A 22,006-nucleotide genomic window follows, 5' to 3' on the forward strand; every position below is an offset into this window, starting at 1 on the left:
TTATAATTCATAGAGCAAAACTGCAGTCTGATCAAATTAATAACAGGTTAAAGATTTGCAAAGACCACAAATCTGAAATTAGCTACAAAATTAGCATGAGTACATCTCCACAAAATAGTATAAATGAGACTGTAAGATAATACACATGTTGTGTGATATGTTTTGGAACTGCCTTTAATAGCCAGCTGTATAAATTAATTCTATAACTCCACCTGGGAATCTTTTCATCCCTGCCCCTGCAGTAGAAACAAGAAAAGTATCAATACTGACCAAAGGACAACACTTCTGATTGAATCATTATCTGTCATATTTTGTTTCCAAAGGTGAAGTCGTTTAAACCAGGGTAAAACTTATTTCCCAAGTCTTTCACAACGTTAGTGCTTCAACTATTAAACACAGAAGCGCACTCCTCTCTCTTTCACAACCACCCAGGGAATGCTCATACCTCTACAAGTATCTAGGAATGATCACTAAGAGAATGTGTTTGGCTTCAAACTTCCTCAAAAGGCTTTAAAAGTTGCTACTTTTATGCACAGCTGTGTGCTGAGGAACAGACTGTGTAAGTAGATAGCAATGTGATGAAGACATTAGAAAGTATAACTGCTACACCTTATGGTGAGGGTAAAATACAGGATCTGGAGAGTGAAACAGGAGTGTGTGAGGCTTGGTCACATGTTCAAGAGTGAACTCTGACCTTCCTGTGGTTTGCAATAAGGCTCATATTCGTGATCCATGGCACAGGTGATCATCTTGAGGATGCGGTGTGCTGCACTACTGTGCAGCCGGATGTCAAGAGGTCCGACCACCAGCCTCTTCATGGAGGTCTCTTGAACTGCAGGTGCCAACTCATCTGGATGTAGTCCAGTAAAGTCCTGAGTACCTACAAAAAACATAATAGGATGGCTTAAAATACTGATGGTATCTTCTTTCAGCCCCAAATGTGAACATTTTTTGTGGACAGAATAAAATATGTGTTTTTCATATTAATATTTGCAGTATTACATTCTCCTCTATTCCTTGGAATAACACCACAAAGATAGCTGTGGTGTAACTCAGCAGTAAGGAGCAAAACACATAGCCATGAACAACCAAAGTGATGAATATTCCAAATGTCCTGTTCTCTCACACAGCTGTCCCTTCATTCATCTTAGGCCCATGTACCAGAAGTCCACTTAAAAGACTAAGCTCCCCGGCAAAAAAAAAAAAAAAAAAAAAATCACAGAAATTAAAAATAAAAGACGGGGGTGGAAGAATCGCAGAGCTGGAGGATGAGGACAAAGGGTCAAAACTTGCTTTATTCCCATTACATTCCAGCAATACGCTGAGCTCAGAGTTAAACACTGCGACCTTTAAGTTTTGTGTGGCTGCGTGTGTGTGTATGTGTGTGTGTGTGTGTGTGTGTGGGGGGGGGGGGGGGGGGGGGGCGATCGGCTTGAGAGGGAGGGTTGTAACTCATAGATTTTTTGAAACTTATAAAAGGCGACAGGCATTGCCACTTTTCCTCCCCACCCCACCCCACAGTAAGATAGGGCTGCAGTGGATTATGCCTAACATTAACCAGATGGCCATAGTTAGAATGGTCAATGTAATGATGAGGAGGCCAAAATTAGCACCGATTTAGACATCTGAAAGCGTCCTTGTTCCTCAAGATTAAAAATAAATTTAATCTGCAGTAATTATTCTAAGGTGTATTTAACTGACCTAAGTATTTTGTTTGTCACTCTGCACTCCAGTGGGAATGCAGAGTCGAGTCATTTTGGGGGTTAATATAGGATCAGAGGCATGTTCAAGAAGGAAAGAGCTATTCTTCTACTCATTCATTATCACCTTAAAGCAAAAGTAAGGATATTGTTCTGGACTACTGCCACTAAAAAAGATAAATGACAACAAGGGAGTGTAGAATTAATTTCTTTAGCAGAAGAGCACAAAATGAATCTTTCCCACCAGAACTGAAAAAAGGCAATTGAGCAAAGAGGTCCAACAATAACATTTCCAATTTAAGAACAGTTTATCTCTTAATGGGATCTTCAGATATCTTGGATTTGGATAAACAATCTCAAGTGCTGCTGCTGCTGCTATGGAATCAGGAACCTTGCCCATCTTAAGACTTCTGCCAGGAAGAGTGACACCTAATTAGGCAAGTGGGGCCAATTCACTTTCTCAACAGCTTACAGGTAAAGAGAAAGAGGGGGAAACATTGTTTCAACAAGCAATAAGGAGAGAGAAACTCAAATATGTGTCAGCGTAGACTAAACACTTCTGACAGTTGCCCCGCAGGTAAGTTTGGGGTGAGAGTGAGGACAGGGAGGGTCAAGGACCAGGTGGCTGTGAATGAAACAAGGAGAGCTCTTTCTTCAAGTCTTGAGTGGGCCAAGTTGACAGGGAGAAGAAAAGAGAAAAGGAGTGAGAGAGAAAGAAAGGGGGAAGGAGGGAAGAGCGAGAGAGAAAGAAAGAGGAGGTGACAAGGTAACCAAACAAACTGTGTGAGGAAGAAGAAATGAAACAATACCTTTGGAGCTGCTGTTTTCCATTGTGTAGAGATAATCCATATAGAAAGCCCCAAAGCGCTGCATGCCTGCTATCTCTGTGTAGCTCTCCTATCAGACAAAAGCAGAGTTCGGTAAACATGGCAACAAGGCAGCAAACGCACTGATAGCCTTTAAGAGTGGCAATGACTGGGGTCAAGGGAGATATGGTAGTGAGGGTCATATCACAGATAAAAAGCTATTGAGTGGCAGAACTACTTAGTTGGGCATTTGCTTTTTGTTTGTTGTTGGGGTTTTTTAATAGCCCAATAAAAACACAGAACCTTACAGTTAAGATTTAAAAGAAAAAACACTATAAGAGCAAGTAAACTATGTAAGTGTTTCACAACTGAAAAACTGCAAATTTCGATTGACCACTAAGAGGTCAATTTAGTGTAAATAGAAAAATCTCTAAGATATTTATAACTTACAGCAAACAAGAAATTGATTAATTAAAAAAAACAGTATTTTTGTTTTTCTTAGGCAAGTGTCAGTCTGCAGTTTAACAGACATAAAGAAGAGTGGCGGAAAAAGAAAATCACTGAAACACAAAATGCCATGAAACATTAAAAATGAATGATAAAGTAAAGCTCAACAGGTAATTCCAGTTTGAATTCGTTTAGAAAAGGTTGGCAGCACTGGGTAACAGCCTTTTTTAAATGTATTTATTTAAATAGTTTACAATAAATAAAAAAATTAATAAGAAAAAGCTGTTTCTTAACATTTCTAGATTTTTAAACTCCTGTTTGAAAGTTTGTTTGTCTAAAGGCCTACTGTTATAACTCATTAGTTGGAAGGTCAGGAGGTAAGTTTTCCTTCCACATGAATCACTGAAAGGATTAAACTAACTCTCAGTCCTTCCCTTCAACAACCCACCTAACGTTTACCCAAAATTTCTTTAAGCAGCTTTTTTCAGGAGAACCTTATCAGAGAGACAGGTTAATGATTAATATTTATTAGGGGATTTCTAATGGATGTGGCATGCTTTTGGATCAAAGTCAGCCTGGTTTCAAAATCTCTGATGATGATTTAACACCAGAATCTTTGAGTTAGTCTTAAACGTCCATTTATAAACAGAGAGGGGATGGATGGGAGGATGGACAGACATCCAAACACCAGCTTTATTGAGGGTCATGAACATTTCAAAGAAGAGTCAACACTTATGCTGGCAGGGGTGATCAAGGGAGCAGTGGATTATCAGGAACAATGGCGTTAACACTAATACTTGAGTAGCTGGAGCATTACAGCCAGCTGGGTGAGAGTGGTAAAATAATACATCGAAGTTTATTATAAGATTTGCAGTAAAAACAATGAATAAATTAAACTAGAACTATGCTTTAAATAGGACATAATCAATTATAAAGCTTAACATAGCATCATGTTAAAATTTCAAATATCTATATCACTGTCAAAATCAAATATCAACAAAATGCAGAGTTATCTGGATGATATCATCTAATTCTGCATTTTGTCATTCTATTTACCAGAGGCATGTTCTACTTACCTTATGATTAGCAGAGTCTAAGATGAACTCAGCTTTTACTCCATTATTCTCTGGACTGCGGTAGTCAAACAGAGAGTTGGTAAGGTAAGTCATCCCTTTACTTTTTAGGTTGTCCCCACAGCTGAAGAACACTGCATCCTTTACAGAGAAGAAGAAAACATCAAACAAGCTTTTGTGAAAAAATCTGTTTAAAATCATTTTTATTTATTGTAAAATGAAGCAAATTTATTATTTTCACAATAAAACTGAACATATGTTTATACCTAAATGAAGTGTTTGAATGTATACAACAAATAATACAGCAAATACGTAAAATAAAAGCAACAATTATTTATCTGTAAGTCGATACAGATATACATGACAATACCACCATAACGAATAAGCACATTTTGTTCTAATAATAAAACTACTAAATGATGTCAAGCATGCGTCAATCTCCTTTGAAAATAGAGAGAATAATTTGATTATATTTTTGGCTTCAATTGTTCTTAAAGGTTTCTTCATAAAAAGATATGTTAGGCTCTTTTTACCTCTTCACGCCTGTTCAAATTTTCTTCAAAGTCTCGAACTCCCATGATGCCTTTCAGGCACAGTGCCCGACAGCCGACAAAGCCAATCTGACAGTTGAAGAAGGGTTCCCCCATCATGAGTACCTGAAAATATAACCAGAAAAGAAAAGGGTTCCAGAGTTTTCTGAAATCGTCTCTGTTTAAACATCAATAGTAATAAAGGAACATTGATAGAATGAGTTGAAGAGTTTAGCTAAACACCGTTCTCTGTCCACACAGTTATCTGGAACTAAAAGAAAACATATGACCAACCACATTATAAATGAGTAATATTATAACAGAGAGGTAGTACGCTTTCATTAGCCTGCCCAGCTAGCACTTGAGCAATATGTATATTTATTAAATATTTAAAGACTTAGTAGTTTTAAGTGCCAATTATTTACTCTTTTAGATAAAAATGGTAAACTTATATGTGCTTTAGGTGAAATTTTGACAAAACATTATAGGAGCTTTCTAAAACCTCATTCAAAATGTGTTCTGACAAAGGCTTTTCAGTACTACACTCCACTCCCACTCAGAGGGAAAGCCAACATGACTGGTAAATGACTCGTTATAAGACATACCAGCTTTAGCATCAAACTAACTTTGTGTAAAACAAGTCAGCTATGACCTTAACACTACACACTGTGCAGTTAAAAAATTTCACTGGTCACAGTGTACAAGATCGATATTCTAAAAATCTTGGTAGTAACCTGAGTCACACGGTGTGATGGGAGATGCAAGACTGATTTCTTAAAATGGCAAAACTGCCTCAGTCAGATCAGACAGTGATATGAGCTCAGCAATTAGTGAGAAGCCAGCTGGAGGCGTTAATGGCCTTATTATTAGAGTAGGACATTAAAGACGGGATGGAATGAAAATGGGCAATAATCTTCAAGATGTTATCCTAAGACAACATTTGATATTTGTTGAATCATTTTTGGATGTCTAGGGTGGCAAATCGACTTGCCTGTAACAAAAACCACAGACCATCAACTTAACCTCACAACCAATTCTTACAGTTATCTCACCACCCAAGATTTTGTCCACAGTGGTAAATAATAGAATAGTCTGAACCAGAAGAGACTGTTTAGATTTTGTATTTTCATTACAGATGCAAGCAGTATAATTTTAGGAAACATTTTTTTTAAATTACTTAAGCACTTAACTTTGCAAAAACATTTAATGTTTAGTTGCACAGAAACATTTTGGTTTTTTAAGACATTAAATATAAAATGTGTGAAATCTGGAATTTTGCCTTTGAACTGTTGAGTCCAGCTAAATGACTAGATGTTTTTTTTTTGGTGGAAACATTTGATTTTGCAATGTTAGGTAGCGCAAGAGTCAAATTCTGTATTCCTTTGGTGAATGTCATTTTCATCCACCTGGCAAACATCTAAGATATAATAATGTCTTAGCTTATTGCTCTCACCATCACATATAACAGGTTTCACTTCAGATACCCAGTTACCTTTCAACACTTTCATATTCTGTCCAAGAATACTCACCCCTTCATTCAACAGAACAATAAATGACAGAAATTGAAAATCTCTGAATTTTCATATCTGGAAGAAACCGTAAAGCTAAAACTTTTCTTAAATCTGTCCAGATAACGAGACTAAAAAACAGGTCTTGGTGGGGAAGGCGGAAATGATTGGACTTGGGTACTAGTCAGACATTAATTAGTACACTGTAGGCTGCAGACAAGTGAGATGGAAAACAGTTAAACATTTAAAACTAAGGGTTTGGAGTTATCAAAAAAGATTAACAGATTATTACCAACATTAAAAATAATCATTACAATTATGGATGCACAATGTATTGGCATTAACATCGTTATCAACTGATGTCATTTTCCCCCCCAACTTTATTTATACAACAATTTTTCTTTTACACAATAACTCAAAATGCAAACAGCAGAGCAGCACAAACACAACCCTCAGTCCCCCAAAGTCAAAACATTTGTAAATGATTCACCAGAAACATGTTACATCTGCCACATACATCACTATCAGAACAAAAGATTGTTGCCAGCCTGGCATTAGAAAAGAGTATCCCTAGCATAACCTTGCATTCAATCAGCTTGTGGCAGGCACAAATGGAAGATGCATGAAGCAGAGACACAGCAGCATCCCACTGCCAGCAGCTTTCCTCCTAAACTTTCCTAACTGCACACAGTGAGGATGAGGAGAGCAGCCATATAATCCTATGTAGTCATATAATCCATATAATCCGACTGAGATGGATCCTTTAATGACAGAATCCGTAGAGAGTAACGTGTTTACAGTGGTTTCAGGTGGGACGACTAGGAAAATAAGGAAACAATTTTCTGACTTAGTCCAGGCCTGAAAAAAATTAAAAAGCTGCTGATTTGGGATGCTGTTGGGAGCTGTTTAAATGAGGAGAATATGCCATCTGTGTACATCATTAGCAGATTTAATACCATTGTTGTGCCACATCTGAAATACTGGATCAGTTTTGGATGGCGCAAAGACACAGTTTCTGTATTTAAATCATATCAGTCCAATAAGTTAAACAGGGTTGCTGGTAAGAGCCAACCTTTAACTGAAGCAGAGAAGAAATGTCAGCAGTTTGATTGTTTTTTGTCCACAGTTTTAAAAGTGTAGGGAATGTATATAATATATACAATATCTGTGAACAACATTAATGTCAGATATCAATATTAGCACAACTTTTATCTAACTGTACTTGTTTTCTATAACTAATAGTAAAAGGAAAACAGTTTCTTATTGCTTTGTCAAGGGCATGAAAAATCAGATCAGAATATACTTTGATCCTCAAGGGAAAATTGATTATTAGTTGACAAGCTACTCCCATCCAAAGAGTTAAATATTAGCAAATATAAATATAAACATTAGTAACATACAAAAAAAACACATGAAATGATAACTAATTTAAATACTACCAAAATATACACCAAAAACAAATAAAAGAAAGTATGTAAATGGAAATATGTGACTTTATAAATCTAATAAGTACGGTCAGTTATCTTAAAAACACTCAGAGTTGGGAGTTGCATAATCTAAATGGCTACAGGCAGGAATGATAGGTACCATCTGTTGGCCATTGTTTTATTACAGGAAATGCAGATTTAGCTCCAATGCTCAAACAAACAAAGATCCAAGAGAAAGTTCAACTTGTTAGCAAACCAGAAAGGTTGACACTCGTACCTCAATAGTGATTCCCTCTTGCTCCATACACAGAACCTCTCTGGACTTGACTTTCTGAGGACTGTAGTAGCTGCTCTCTGACTGTGTGTCTGTCAGCTGATAAACAAAGAGAAAAATAATATTGTTAATAACATTATATTAATAAACAACAGCATAAGTAAGTTGTGTCCTTCTGGGTGAGTGGCAACTTCAGTTATAGTGGAAAACAACAACGAAGTATACCTGGTGAAACCCTTTGTCTAAGTCATTTGAGATGAAGGGAAGGAAAAAAGAACCATTAAAATGTACTAGACAGAAAACCTCACTGGAGAAATGATCAATAAATGGAAATATAAGTGCAGCAAAAGCTAAGGTTTTTAAACTGCTGGATTTGAAAAGTAAAAATATTTTTCAGAGTAAAAATTAGTAAAAACTTTTTCCTTTGAATATAATGAATATTACAAATAAGCAACAACCTGACAAACAGAATTGAAAGTAATACATTTTAGTTTAGATTTGATTTTAGGGGTAAAATGAAAAACCAGATCATCACCATCATCTATTAAATTACCACTTATAATATTGACATTTTTAAGGGAAAAAAAAGTGCTGCTCATTAAATTCTGGAACAAATCACTAGAACAAGAGAAAATGTATTTCAATCATTTTTGGTTGAGGAGATGGAAGCCAAGACAGAAAAACACCTGGCTAAAATGATCTGGCAGAAGGACAGTACAGCATGCTCCTGATGTTGGTTAATAAGCTGGGTGTAGAGCAGAATTAAACCCATTCAACTTTAACACAGGAAGCAGGTGCAGAGCAAAAGCAGCTGTGGCTTATTATTCTTACTGAGCAGACTCCCACCCTGGATCTCTTTTCCCCTTTAGGTTCGGATAGTTTAATCACGTGCAGAAACACTCTTCCACCAACCAGTACATCCCAAAAAATAGTAAAAAAAAATAAAATAAAATAAAAATTATAATATCATTAAGATACTGTTCATTCTAGCAGTATCTTTGCAACACAAGTGCAAAGTGTGTGCTACATAGTTTAGTAGTTTATGTCAAATATGATCAGAAAATAAAAAACAAATATGTATTAAACAACAGAAACAAATTAGATTTGACAATATTTACAGAATAACAGTTCAGTATTAGTACTGGGTGTGTGGTAACTTCAGTTATAATATTGTGAAAACCAACAATGAAGAATACCTGGGGAAGCTCTTTGTCTTAGTAGAAGTATTAGCCCACTAAATCGTTAAAGGTGATGATGAAGACACAACAAATGTTTAAATAAGAACAGGTCATTATCCATACTACTGTGGTGGAGAATTTCTGATTTAAGGGTAATCCTCTTTAACACGCTAACTCTGACTAATTAATTATGCAGAGCTTAACACATTAAAAATATCAACACAATAAATGTTAGCATCAGCTTTTTACTACAGATAAAAGCTCAATTCAACCATTTGGCAATAAAAAGGGTTTTGAATCGAGAATGTTGCTATTTTTCTACATAAGGTTTTCAATTAAAATGTGATTAATTAATTACAGACAATGGAATTACCTCAATTGAACATTTTAATTGAGTCCCACCACTTGCTATTTTTTGATAGTGACAGAGAAATAGAGGTAGACAGAGAGTTAAGGACTCTTCATAGCAGAAAGGATCACCATGTTACCAAATACTGGCTTCTAGCATCAACACACAGGGTCCCGACTGTTTTGAAAGAAGCTTACATATCAATCATACAGAAAAATATGTACAAAAAAATGTTGTATTTTCTTTTTTGTTTGTTTGTTTTTGGTAAAGCAATATTAAATCTGGCATCCAGCAAAGGTTCAGCAGGTGTGTTAATCAAAGAAAGGAAATAACTGATCAAGGCTAAACTATGAATAATGTGTTTACAAGTTAAAGTCTTACACTGCCGTTTTCCCCTAATCAAAGAGATTTTGGGAATAGTGTGTTGGTAATCTAAAAATACATCTCTCATTTCACATTCACGTCAAACTCAAGTTCAGCCTGTGGCTGTTCAAAGACATAAAATTACTTCAACCTAAATACTTCCTTCTAGGAAAGAAACAAGAATGTAAAAAACCCTTCCTTTCAGCTGCCTGCAATTATTCCAAAAGAGAGGCAATTAATTGATTAAAAGAACTCAAACAATACAGGAACAGTTTAAACATTAGAAAAACACCAAGGTTTATGTGGCCTGAGAACTAGCTCCCTTCCGCTGATCACACACACTGTCAAATGTATGAACATTTTCCCTTCACACACAAATGCGTGTGTCCGAGATGTGTGCACATGCACGTGCGTGCACCAACATAAGAGAAGAAAAACGCAGACTACTAGTAATCTGATATATACGGCCTAATTCTGAAAGGAAACAGGGATGTATTCTAATTATTCCGAGTGAAAAGACGTTAAACGTTAAAATTTTGGCAGCATTTTCTAAATATTTTTCTTCCTCTGTAACGTTTTAAGTAATAATGTAACAAGGGACAGCAACTATTGGTCAAACTACCCGCCCTGATGCTGTCCACAGGAACTAATAAGATCAGCGTTCCTTAAGTCGGAGCTAAAGAAAATTAATGTGCTAATTAATTTGTGAGAAAACGGCACTTACATGAACACAACATAAAAGGGTATGAAACTGATTCAGCAAAAAAGCACCTTTTTATTTTTGAATTGTTTTAGCATGAAGCCTTTAAAGTTGTGTTTTTAACAGCTTTACCTTAAAGGTGATGGAAGCTTTAGTGCAGTAGAAGCCAATAGAGACAATAGGGTCCTTCAATGTGTGCTGCTGAGGGTAGTTGGAAATGCCTTCTGTGTCCCCCTGCATGTAGAGGCCTCCCTCCCCTTCTTCCTCTGTGCCTACAATGGCTGGGACGAAGGACCAAGCCCAGGACATCCAACCCTGATCTGGATCTTCAGGACTCCCACCCTCTATGTAGAGGTTCTGGCTGGAATACGGACTGGATCCCAAACTTTCCATTTCAACATCGGTACCTGAAATGATATTTAAAAAAAAAATAAATAAATAAATAAAAAACAAAAGCAGATGATTTCTTTAGGAACAGACAATCATGGCTGTTCTTGAATTGCCTACTAGGAGACATGACAAGTCTTTTCATAGACATTTACAGTCTAGACTTCTAGCGCAAAACCATAAACCTCAACACAAAGTATCATGGAGAAATTGTTGACTTATGGAAAAGAAAAATACTCAAATTACAAAATGCTGTCTTAGCATTGTTTCAATATTATGCATAAATCGATTGAAACTACAGAACATACTTCTTTCAGAGAAAAAATGGTTCACAATGAAAGTCTCTTTGAACGCCTAGCAGAACAGTCAATTTGTTCATGTCTTAAGGGATGCCTAAGGCAAGCAAGTTGTTACAGCTGTCAAATGAAAACACAAAGCAAACATAGATCAATGCCACTGCATCTCCCCTGTGCAGGTGTCAGTTTTTGTCTATTGCTGGAATGCAGTGCAGCGTGAACTCTACACAGACAGACAGGGGAAGTCCATTCCATTTGATGCCAGAGAGCAAAGTGAGTCAGCCAGCATCCTGACAGAGCCCTTGACTGGGCTCACTGATCAAGGCTATCTGCCCTGAACCAACAGCCCAGGCTGTGTCTACAAATACATCTAGGGAGGGGCTGGCTCACAAATTTGATAAGCAGCCAACAAACTATGTAACTGTCTAAGCCAGCTGTACAGTGCAAGATTAAGCAGAGCTTAAGGTGAAGGCTAAAAAAGATCAACATTGAGAATGTGAAAACTGAGGTCAAGGAGGTTCTTCTGTTGATGATGGAGGCACTGGCTAATCAGGGGGGAAGATGTAGACATATTTGTATCATCATATTTTGTGGCACTTATAGCAACTCTAAAAACTTTACAGCAAATTTATCACAATATGATGTCCAGAAAAACCCAACCAGGCCTCTAAAATCTACTTAGGACTTTAGAGGCTTCTTCACCACATCAGTCATATTAAGTTGTGCAATGGTGTGGCTAAATAGCACAAAACATTCTCAGTAATCATACTTTGAAACATTAAAAAAAACATCTATTATTCCATCCATGAAATGGACGGGAAAAAAATTATTTGCAAAATATCAAAGTTAAGATTGAAAATAAGCTAGATAGAAGACAAAAGGGATTTGCAATGTGGTGGAAAAACTGAATTTTGCAAATTCAGATATTTTCCACAACTAAAAATAACAATGACTAAAAATCTGAGAGAACCTAACACAAGAATTTAATTCTGTTATCTGGCATGTCTATGGTTATCAGGAACCCAAATGCATTCACACTCCTCTGGTACACATCATAACCTTTGACCTGGTCCTATCACTTCTGTTTCCATACATGTCAGGATAGAGGAAACTGATGTCAATAGTAAAGAATGTGTAATCCCATTCCTTACTGCCTCATGTCCTTTTCAGAAACATTATTGTCTGTGAAGTCATACTTTAGGAATCCCAGAGGCAACAGCAGTGAAAATATGACACATTATAATTAAATCTTTCACTTTGAGAATTGGCAGTTGGAAATCCCATGTTATGGTTTTAAGTCCCAACTTCCCTCTCTGATTCCATCTCTCATATAGTTTTGTTTTCCTTTCCTTTTTCTTTTACCCAAAAAAGCTCTCGGTGTCAGTTTAACTAGTTCAGCTCTTTCATGTCACATCACACTCGAAGTCTGAATGTGAAGATAATCATGTGGAAGCAAAAGCATTAAACAACTTGACCCGATTAGGAAGACTTTGAAATAGTATGCCGAAAAAGCTAAGCAAAACATGAGCAATGTGAGAAATCTAACTATTTCTCTTTGATTATTTTGTACCAACAAATGGTTAGACCATTGTTTTTGGGACAAATGAGAATTTGAAAATGTATCCAGGCACCGTGTCATAAAATGTACAGTTCATACATTCATCTATTTTATTTATTTATTTCTCTCATTTGCAATTTAAAATGAACATGTCACAGGTTGGTCTAAAAGTTTTGAATGAAAACTATTTGTTTGAAGAAATAAATCTGTTTATTATTTTAGATGCTTAAAATGATGAGAAGTAGAAATGTGAATAAACAGAATTATAAGTCTCAGATTATTTATAGATGGGATAGTGGTTACCTGAATGTTTGGTCTCAGTTTCTGTTCATCACCTACATGCAGGTGATGAACATATAGTTTGGTAGATAATCTCTATATGAAATACATTTTAAAAATGTATTATTACAAACTGTGACTATTTTCTAACCCTACTCTAAAACATTTTCCCTTTCATTGTAAACAGGCCCTGTGAAGCCTGGGCTTTAATTGTTTTTGTGTTACTTTACTGAAGGTGAAGCTGTGATTCCTGCAGCCTAAAAACAAACAAACAAAAAAAGAATAGAAAATATTATTAGATCTTTGAAAAAGGTTTCTGCAATGCAGAAATGCAGAAATGCAGACCCTCCTCTCCTCTTCAGCCTTGTCACTCTGTCATATATGTCCTACATAATTAAGTATTTGAGTACTCAGGTTCCAAGGGCTGGTCCTCTCTCATTTTGTGACAGGATACTAATTCATTCTCAGAGGCTCTGCATAGCAATAGCATGACCGCGACTCTTACATCTGGCATTGGACACTTTACTGGAAGCTGTGCCAACTTGCAGAGAAGGCCAAGAAGCAGCAGGCAAGTTGAAGAAAGCAAGGTTGTAATGTGTTGTCCTTCTGGCCACCACTTTAGCTCCATGAATATTTGCTCCTGGGGCAACAAAGACTGATTAAACCCAGAAGGAGTTGTGATTTTATTTTGTTCTATTTGGCAGGGTGAAGGATGAACACATTAAGAGGGAACAAGATGGGTGTTTAGGGGAATGAAGTGAGTATTATATGGGGGAACTTATTTTTCCAAGATAGATGAGCATGTAACTTAATTTTAAGAGCACAATACCTTATTTTCAGTCTCAGAATATGGGCTGCCTTCACTCAAAACTCTACTGTCAGAAATATTGCTTGCAAATATGTTTTGCTCCCCTTAAAAAGTGATGATTCAGCACTCAGAATGTATGATGCCTGCCCAAATATCTTCTGAAATTGTTTAAATCTCTCTCCCCTCCTTCAAACATCTGTCTGTTAGCAGGACCTCAAACCTGTGTTGTCACGTCCGATTTGTCTGCTTGCAGATTTTTCATCCTCTCCTTTGGAAATGAGTGATAAGTCTGACTAGCAACAGTTTCAACCGAGAGAAAGAAAGCGAAAGAGAAAAAGAAAGAGAACGTGCGTGCGTGCGTGCGTGCGTGCGTGCGTGCGTGCGTGCGTGCGTGCGTGCGTGCGTGCGTGCGTGCGTGCGTGCGTGCGCTTATTTTGCTCACAGAGTTCAGAGAAGTCCAGCCTAACAAAATTTTAGAAGGTCAGAGTGATGGAAGTTAGCAGTATTGCTGTCCATATAGCTTTTAACACCTTCTTAAAGATTATAAAGGTCTTATAATCCTTAAGATTATAAGACCTTTATAATCTTAAAGATTAGGGTTAGGGTTAGGGTTCCCGATACCAATTCTGGTATCGGGACAGAATTGCTGTCCCGATACCAGCAATTCTCCAACATTTTCTACACTGTTGAACATTGATGCCATTAACAGTAACAGCATCAAATAGGCAGCTGCTAAGGACTCTAACAGTATAAGCACTGATGCAAGGTATCTGGCTAGAAGTTAATATCTGGACAACATTTTTGTTTTTTGAAGACTAATAATTGATTACCTATTCTATTTGGTAACACTTTATTTGAAGGGGGGTGAATAAGACTGTCATGACACTTTCATAAACATGACATAACACCTGTCATAAACATGAATAAGCCTCAATGAATATTTATGACTGTTGTCATAAAGCGTCATTCGGTAAATTATGACACTTTTAATACAAAGTTGACATTATTCAAAATGTCTTTGTTATGACAACTTGACATTAACCAAGAAATTATTACTGATATAAATTTGTTATAAAAGTATTACTGATTGCATTTTAAAAATTAGATAACTTTATGTTATTAAAGGTAAAGTTTAAACTTTACCTAGCGCTTTATGACAACAGTCATAAATATTCATGAAGGCTTATTTGTGTTTATGACAGATGCTATGTCATGTTTATGACAGTGTCATGACAGTCTTATTCACCCCCCTTCAAATAAAGTGTTACCTTCTATTTTCATGAAATACAAATACAAAGATTCTCTGAATGTTTTGAATGAAAGCAGCATCAATGTTTTGGAAAATAGCAACTGAACAAAAAAGATTGAAGCAACACTCCAACAGCCTGATGAAAACCAACATTTACCCAAACACTGTGTGCCCTGACTTTTCAACAGGAGATAGCATCACATTAAATCAGATGGTACAGCCAAGTTTAAATGGCAGCAGAACTGATTTAGCTAAACAAGAGCTAATTGTAGAAACAAAGCTAGTTATTTCTGGAAAAGAAAAGGGAAGGCTTTAGATATGTAAACAATAGCTTATGCCATATCAACATGCTAGAACTCAAGAACTCCTGATGGACTTCCTGAAGAAGTAAAAGCTAAAGTTTTCTATAATATTTTAAGTCCATCACCCTCAACAGAGATCATATATCCCAAAAGAGCAGCACATGCAAGGCAACCCAAAAATCTCAAACAGCTGGAAATCTTTAGAAGGAAGAATGTTGAAAAATGCTTCAAAGAAAAACTGGAGGATTTAGGTGGCAACAAAAATTATAATGAGTTCTGTTAAATATCTTAAGGTTTGAAAATGCACAAAGCACACACAAATAAAAGCATCCAAACTTTTGTTTTTAGTCTGTTCCTTTATTATTCAGAATTATGAAAGATGAAGAATCAACCTGCTAATAAGCATAGAATCTATCTTGTTTCATTTTAAAGCAAATTGCAAGTCTTTTCTTGTCCACTTAATGTTATGGATGTTGCATTTGCTTGACTGTTGGCTACGAGCTGCATGTTTTAGTAACAGAACAGTTAGTCAACCCTTTCTTCATCCTCTACCTTCAACAACAATTCATTTGGAAATGATCGAACTTGACAAATATGAATCTTTTAAAGTTAACAAGGCTGTACTTTGCCTGTGAAAAAAATACTCACCAGGTGAACTTGCTCCGCCTTCCCTTACATGATCCATGCCTTCTTCACCCTCACTTTCTTTGTGTCCTCCTATTTCTCCATAGTAAAGAGCAATAATCAGCTCTAAGATCCGGATAAACATGGGCAGCTGCTGGTCAGTGATTGATAATTTCAAGCTCTCCACCATTGTGTGAATCTATGGAACAATAGATAACAATTTATTGGAATTTGGTACAGCCTCCTGTTTTATTATTCTTTTGAAAAAAAAATGCATGCTCTTTTCTTCCAGTGTGCCTTTAACATACAAAGAAACACCTTGTTTAATAAATATAAGCTATAAGTTCTCTCTTTTTTTTGAAAGAGCGTAAAAAGAAAATCTATTTAATCCTCTGTTGATTTTATGCATTTACTTAAAAAAATAAATAAATGCAAGTGTTTCAAGGCATCTTAATGTGGAGAGTTAATATTAAAAATCCACAAAAAGTTTTACATAAAAGTAAAAAAATACATGTTAGAGTGAAAATCTTTTTTTAAATATCTGATGACATGCAAGTCTTTCTGGGTCATAAGTTGCCTTTTCTTTCTCTATTAAAATGACACTGCCATAAATGTTGGAGCCTGTTTTATTTTTAAGGCAGCAAACTTAGAAAATCAGTGGAATTATTAGATAAAGAGACCATGGGCATAACACAATAAATGTTATGTTTATGATGTTGGGTCAATAAATACAACCTGCCGATAAGTTACGGCTCAATTCAATTTTACAAATTTTGTTTGCATTTCACTAATATGGAATTTATATTAAAGTCCAATTAAGACAACTTAAAATCTATTAGGTAAATAATGTGTACATTTTGGTCAAAACTATTTCAACAGTTTGCTGAGAACCTGCATAATATCTTAATCTAGTACAGGCTGAATGATCAATAATCAAATATTTTACTTTTAAAAGCCATACAAATTTCTTCAAAAATCTTTCCATAAACGCATGACTTTTTCAAGGGTAAAAACCATGGTAATTTAATAAAAGTAATTAATTGTTTATGTATGTTATACCTAAAATGAATATCAGACAAACCAGTATAACACTAATGAGAGCCAAGTTATCTCAGATATTACCAAGGCCAAACCAAAACCTTAAAAAATTAAAGAAACCCTGATAAAAAAATCATATCTTGACCATATTACTATATTTCATATAGTTTTAACAGAGTGTGAAGAGGCTCACTTTGATGACAGAGGGGATCTTGGAGCTGATATTGTCATAAGTGAAATGGAGGCGCGTTCTGAAGGAGCATTTGTATAAGAGGGGGTCCTGGTAAAACTCAATCTTGCCGCTAGCATTCCTCTTGTCCAAGCACACAGTGCAGTCAGCAAAGTTTATCACTTTTCTTAGGACCAGTTCTGGAGCTACAAAGACAAAAAAGCAAAAAAAAAAAAAAAAAAAAAAAAAAGTTAGTATTTATATATGGGGATATGATTCTGAATATGCATCTAATAATTTTTTAAACTGATTAAAGTGTTTAGGAAATAATTTAGGAAACAATTATAAAAACGGAAATTAAAGCTTTACAAATTTGTATCTCATTGCTTTTAAATTTAAAACTTTTTAAAGGCTTCTAATTTTTTTTTTTTTTTAAGAGGTGTTCTTTTCCTGTTAGTTAACATCTAATTCATTTCTTAAAATATGCCACCAGCCACCCGACTGGATTAACAGGATTAGATCCTGCAGCAGGTTTGGAAATTTTCTTGAACTACTTAATAAAAAGTGGGTGTTATATTTGAAGGTGGGACCATCTTTTTCCTAAATACCCATCTCTGAGAAACATCATTAGTTATTTCCTCTCAGCTGGCTTCACACTATCATGGGGGTGAATGTTTGCAAAGCATCAGATAGCACAACATTATTGGTTTTCATTTCCTAGGATTGACAAATTAAACCCAACACTACTGAATGTAGCCAGTTTCTTCTTACCAGTTATGTCCATGAAAGCCCTCTCCCAGATGTCATCCACAGTGTAGCACTCTGCTGCAGTAATGTTGACCGAAAGCACAATGTCGTCTTCAACATATTTGAGAATCAGGTTGTTCACCACGATGTTCACGTTGTTCACCACGCGTCTGATTAGACTCTGCACATAACCTAAAAACAAATACACAGATACCATTTGAATATTTGAATATTTAATTAGAAAAAGAAACAAGAATACCTAATAGTACATAGCTTTAAAATTTGATATTTCAGCACCAGCACATATAGATACGTTACTGTAAAGTCTGAACCACTGCATCAGGCTAAATTTCACAGAACAAGAGGGCTGCATGTAAATGTTATGCATGAAACAGCGACGAACAAAGACAGCAATTTTACAGGATAAAACTTTGGAGTGAAAAGAACTCAGAAAAGAATTTAAAATGACACAGATCTGCAGAGTTTAACAAGAGAATATGAAAATATACACTAATAACAGCTTCCAACCACAGGACCAAAAGTACTTTTCATTCCTACTGTATAATGTTTAACTTGCTCACGGCAAATTGAAACATAAATCTTTACTGATTTTGTGTTATTTCCAAACCAAATGTTTATTTTCCTGTATCTGCACACTTGGCTTAAGGAAGAAGAGAATCAATAATTAGGCAGAACTAAATAGTGCTGTTGACAGAAAATTTATATGAATAGTTTGAGTGTAGCGCCACTCTAGACAGGCCCCACTGCATATTGGTATAATCCAATCACCAGAATTCTCACGGGTCTGACCAAACAGAGTGGCAGGAAGAGAGAATGAAGGAGTGTAAACTTCTCTTATAAAGGGAGCATATGTTCGCTCAAGTTGCGCATGGTCTTTCAGGCATTCATGCTTTTTAACATGAATGACTGTGGGAGTGGCTGCGTGTGTGTGTGTGTGTGTGTGTGTGTGCGTGCGTGCGTGCGTGCGTGCGTGCGTGCGTGCGTGCGTGTGTGTACATGATTCTGAGGTCAGCAAGAAAGCTGCTGTTGCACCTGCAGACTGGGTAGTAAAACTACCACTTTACCCCCTGCTATTTAACTCTCTGGATCTAATTTACCCATTACAGAGTGTCCCCTTTCTTGCACTCTTGCATTTTCGCCTGGTCTTGGTTCACAAGAGGTCTAAGGCTTCAATCCTCTATGTTTGCAAGCTACCCTGCAGCTCTAAACCTTTAGCATAAACAGAGTGGAAAAGATGACAATGTTATCCAATGTAAAAACAAGCCAAATATCCTCTCTTATGTCAAGTACTGCAAAGAAATCTGTATTGTAATCTGCTTAGTAGGAATGTACCAATCTAATACCAAGTGTCAACATAAGGTACATTTAAATGGAGTCCAAGTTGGACCTGAAAAACTCAGGTGCAAAGAAAAAGGTCAAAAGTGCTATGAAATGGTCAAAGGGAAAAATGAGGAGCAACTCCTAAGGTCTCATGTAAGGAATAAAAGATCCCTAGAAGAGAAAAGAGCTCAATGTACTCTATTGCTTCATCAATATGGGATACTATTCTCTTTACACTTTAAAGAGACGGAATGTCAACTATTCTATTTCCCAGGAATAGCAAAACAAGTAGCTGTATAATTATAGTCCTCTGACCCAGAAAAGCAGTTTAATTGGAACATACCTATATCTAACATGAGTTTCTATTTCAATCAAAGAAAATCTCCTTCTTCAGTCACAAACATACACAATGTCTATGAGGAAAACCATCATATATATATATATATATATATATATATATATATATATATATATATATATATATATATGTACATACATATATGTACATAACTGCTAGAAGGAGTTAAGTACATTTATTGTTGTTGGAAGATGTTTTCACTGGCAAAGTTTTGGTTGTTTCTGTGCTGTAGCTTCATAAGAAACATTAATGTTGCAAAATAGAGTTTAGTGATAGCTGGGAGTCTTCTCTGTTTACTTTAAAAGTTGCTTTACAGAACGTTACATTGTGCACATTAATATTCTGCAAGTAGTCAGGTTTAAAACAAGTACATACTCGTTCAGTACACGTGCATAATGAATGAACATATTTTCAGTACTTCCTGGGTCGCTGGGAGCCATGTTTTGTTGTAGACTTGGAGCCATCAGAGACACTGCGACTCTGATGATATTTTAACACAAAAATATGTGCAAAAGCAACAAAATCTATCCATACCATGAGAACTTCTTATGTTCTCATGGTTTACAGAACACAATTAAGTCAACTAATGTGCTTTGTCTTTGCTTTTAGAAACCAAGTGTTCTGACACATTTGGTTTGTATCTTATTCTTACAAAAATATCCAGTCTGAGTCATATCAGGCTAGTTTTACCGTAGCTACCTTTTAACCTCTACCTTTTAATTAGGAAGCCAGGGATTACGGCATTCATCTGCTTCCTTGCTATTATTGAGCTCCTTTAGCCTCTGACCCCAGTTGTCTCTATTGCCTGTAATGGGTTACAACATGGACCAGTGGTGGAATAGTGTTATACGTGCACATAAATGAACACTGATACTCTAAAAATCCTAGACACACAAAGTGGAACAAAGGCACACATTCACATACTCCAAAGAGATTACTTGGAGGCAGGCACCGTAGGGGATGCTGGGGTGTGGGGGCACCCTGCTTTAACAGCTGGGGAGAGATATTATCTCATAACATCAGGCATGGAAATGGATCCTCCCCTGATAAAACCAGTCAGGAGTATAAGTTCGTAGATTCAGGCCTACCAGGGCTCTGGGAGTTAACCTTTGGATGGTACAGTGATCTGGCTCCTATATCTTACAGCTCACTGCTTTTACCCTGTCTTTGTTAAATAATTATTCTGTAATCTCCTATTTTCCACCTTCTACTTTAAGTTAAGCATACCCTGCCCCTAGAAAATGTGTTGTCTCAGAGGTCAAGTTTAAGGACAATATCATTAGAGATATTTTAACACAAAAATGAATATTAATACAAAACATCCTGTTTTATGTTTTTATGCTTCATTAAACAAAATAAAGCATAAAAAAACTAATGTCCTCATTGGGAAAAGAAAACAACTAGTTACCTGGTGGTAGGTCTGGATCGCTGGGAGCTGCTTGTTGGAGACGGCGAGGTTTTGTTGTAGACTTGGAGCCATCAGAGACACTGCGACTGGTGGAGCTGGAGCAGCTGTCATGGTCATCCTAAGCAAACAAACAAAAAAAAAGAAAAAAAAAGAGGATGGTCAAATTAATACAGCATCAAACCAAAAACGTTCAATTCAAGCATAAAATAATCAGGTCAAAGTTTTCACAATGGTGATATGTTCATCGTGCCTAAATGTGCACCTGTGAACATTGAGCACAGCTCAATTTGGACATCTGCGGTTCAATCAATCAATCAATCAAATTTTATTTGTATAGCACATTTCAGCAGCAAGGCATTTCAAAGTGCTTTACATAATTAAAATACAAACAGCATGTGACATTGAATAAACAATGAGAAAGAGAGATTTTAAGAAAAAGAAACAGTGAGAAAGAGAGATAAAAAGAAATTAAACTAAAGATAGAGATTTAAAAAAACAAAAACACCGAGCTGCACGAGCAGAGCGAACGCGGTGGATTTGACTCCTACCTTGATGAATTCTAAAAGAAACATGGATCCTCATTCTCACAGGGGGTTAATATAAATTACTTAAAAAAAAATAAAAGCACCCAAAGATGGCACAAGTCAACAGCACATGTCACCTATCATAAAAACATGGCATGTTAAGATCAGAAATTCAAGACTCTCTAGGTGTGTTTAATAGATACCAAAACAATTATCTCAGAGGATAAGGCTGCAAAGAAACATAATGAGTCAAAATTTTCATTAAATTAGGAAAAAAAAATTCTTGAGTAAAAAAACTCTCTCATGCCAACAGGACTTGTGTTACTTTATATACAAATAAAACAGCAGACAAAGAGTAGAGATGTCAGAAGATTCAAGCCAAAGAACGTCAGTCATAAGGGCCCACTTTGTTAACAAGACAGACATAAAACTAATCAAAGCAAATATTTACCAATTTGAAAATTAATGATTGAAAATGAAAATGGTAATTTAATAATTCTACCACTGTGTCACGTCTATAAGAGTGCTTCCAAAAAAGGCTCTGATGTGTCAACTAAAATTCT

General features: G+C 36.1%; 1 protein-coding gene across 4 annotated transcripts in view; it reads right to left on the bottom strand.

The window, feature by feature from the left end:
- vps13b (vacuolar protein sorting 13 homolog B) overlaps positions 1-22,006 on the bottom strand; it is a 311,731-nt gene that overhangs the window by 273,194 nt on the left and 16,531 nt on the right. For all 4 annotated transcript variants that reach the window (XM_015029616.1, XM_015029614.1, XM_015029612.1 and 1 more), the window contains 10 exons: positions 20,920-21,037; positions 17,837-18,004; positions 17,090-17,271; positions 15,883-16,057; positions 10,488-10,762; positions 7,769-7,864; positions 4,560-4,682; positions 4,030-4,167; positions 2,510-2,597; positions 695-880 (listed from right to left, as the gene is read on the bottom strand). In XM_015029616.1, coding sequence (XP_014885102.1) covers positions 695-880; positions 2,510-2,597; positions 4,030-4,167; positions 4,560-4,682; positions 7,769-7,864; positions 10,488-10,762; positions 15,883-16,057; positions 17,090-17,271; positions 17,837-18,004; positions 20,920-21,037 — 1,549 coding nt within the window. The remainder of the gene's footprint in view (positions 1-694; positions 881-2,509; positions 2,598-4,029; positions 4,168-4,559; positions 4,683-7,768; positions 7,865-10,487; positions 10,763-15,882; positions 16,058-17,089; positions 17,272-17,836; positions 18,005-20,919; positions 21,038-22,006) is intronic.

The sequence above is a fragment of the Poecilia latipinna genome, unplaced genomic scaffold, assembly GCF_001443285.1.
Source record: "Poecilia latipinna isolate Pla-1442-1.1 unplaced genomic scaffold, P_latipinna-1.0 Scaffold158, whole genome shotgun sequence".
NCBI lineage: Eukaryota > Metazoa > Chordata > Actinopteri > Cyprinodontiformes > Poeciliidae > Poecilia > Poecilia latipinna.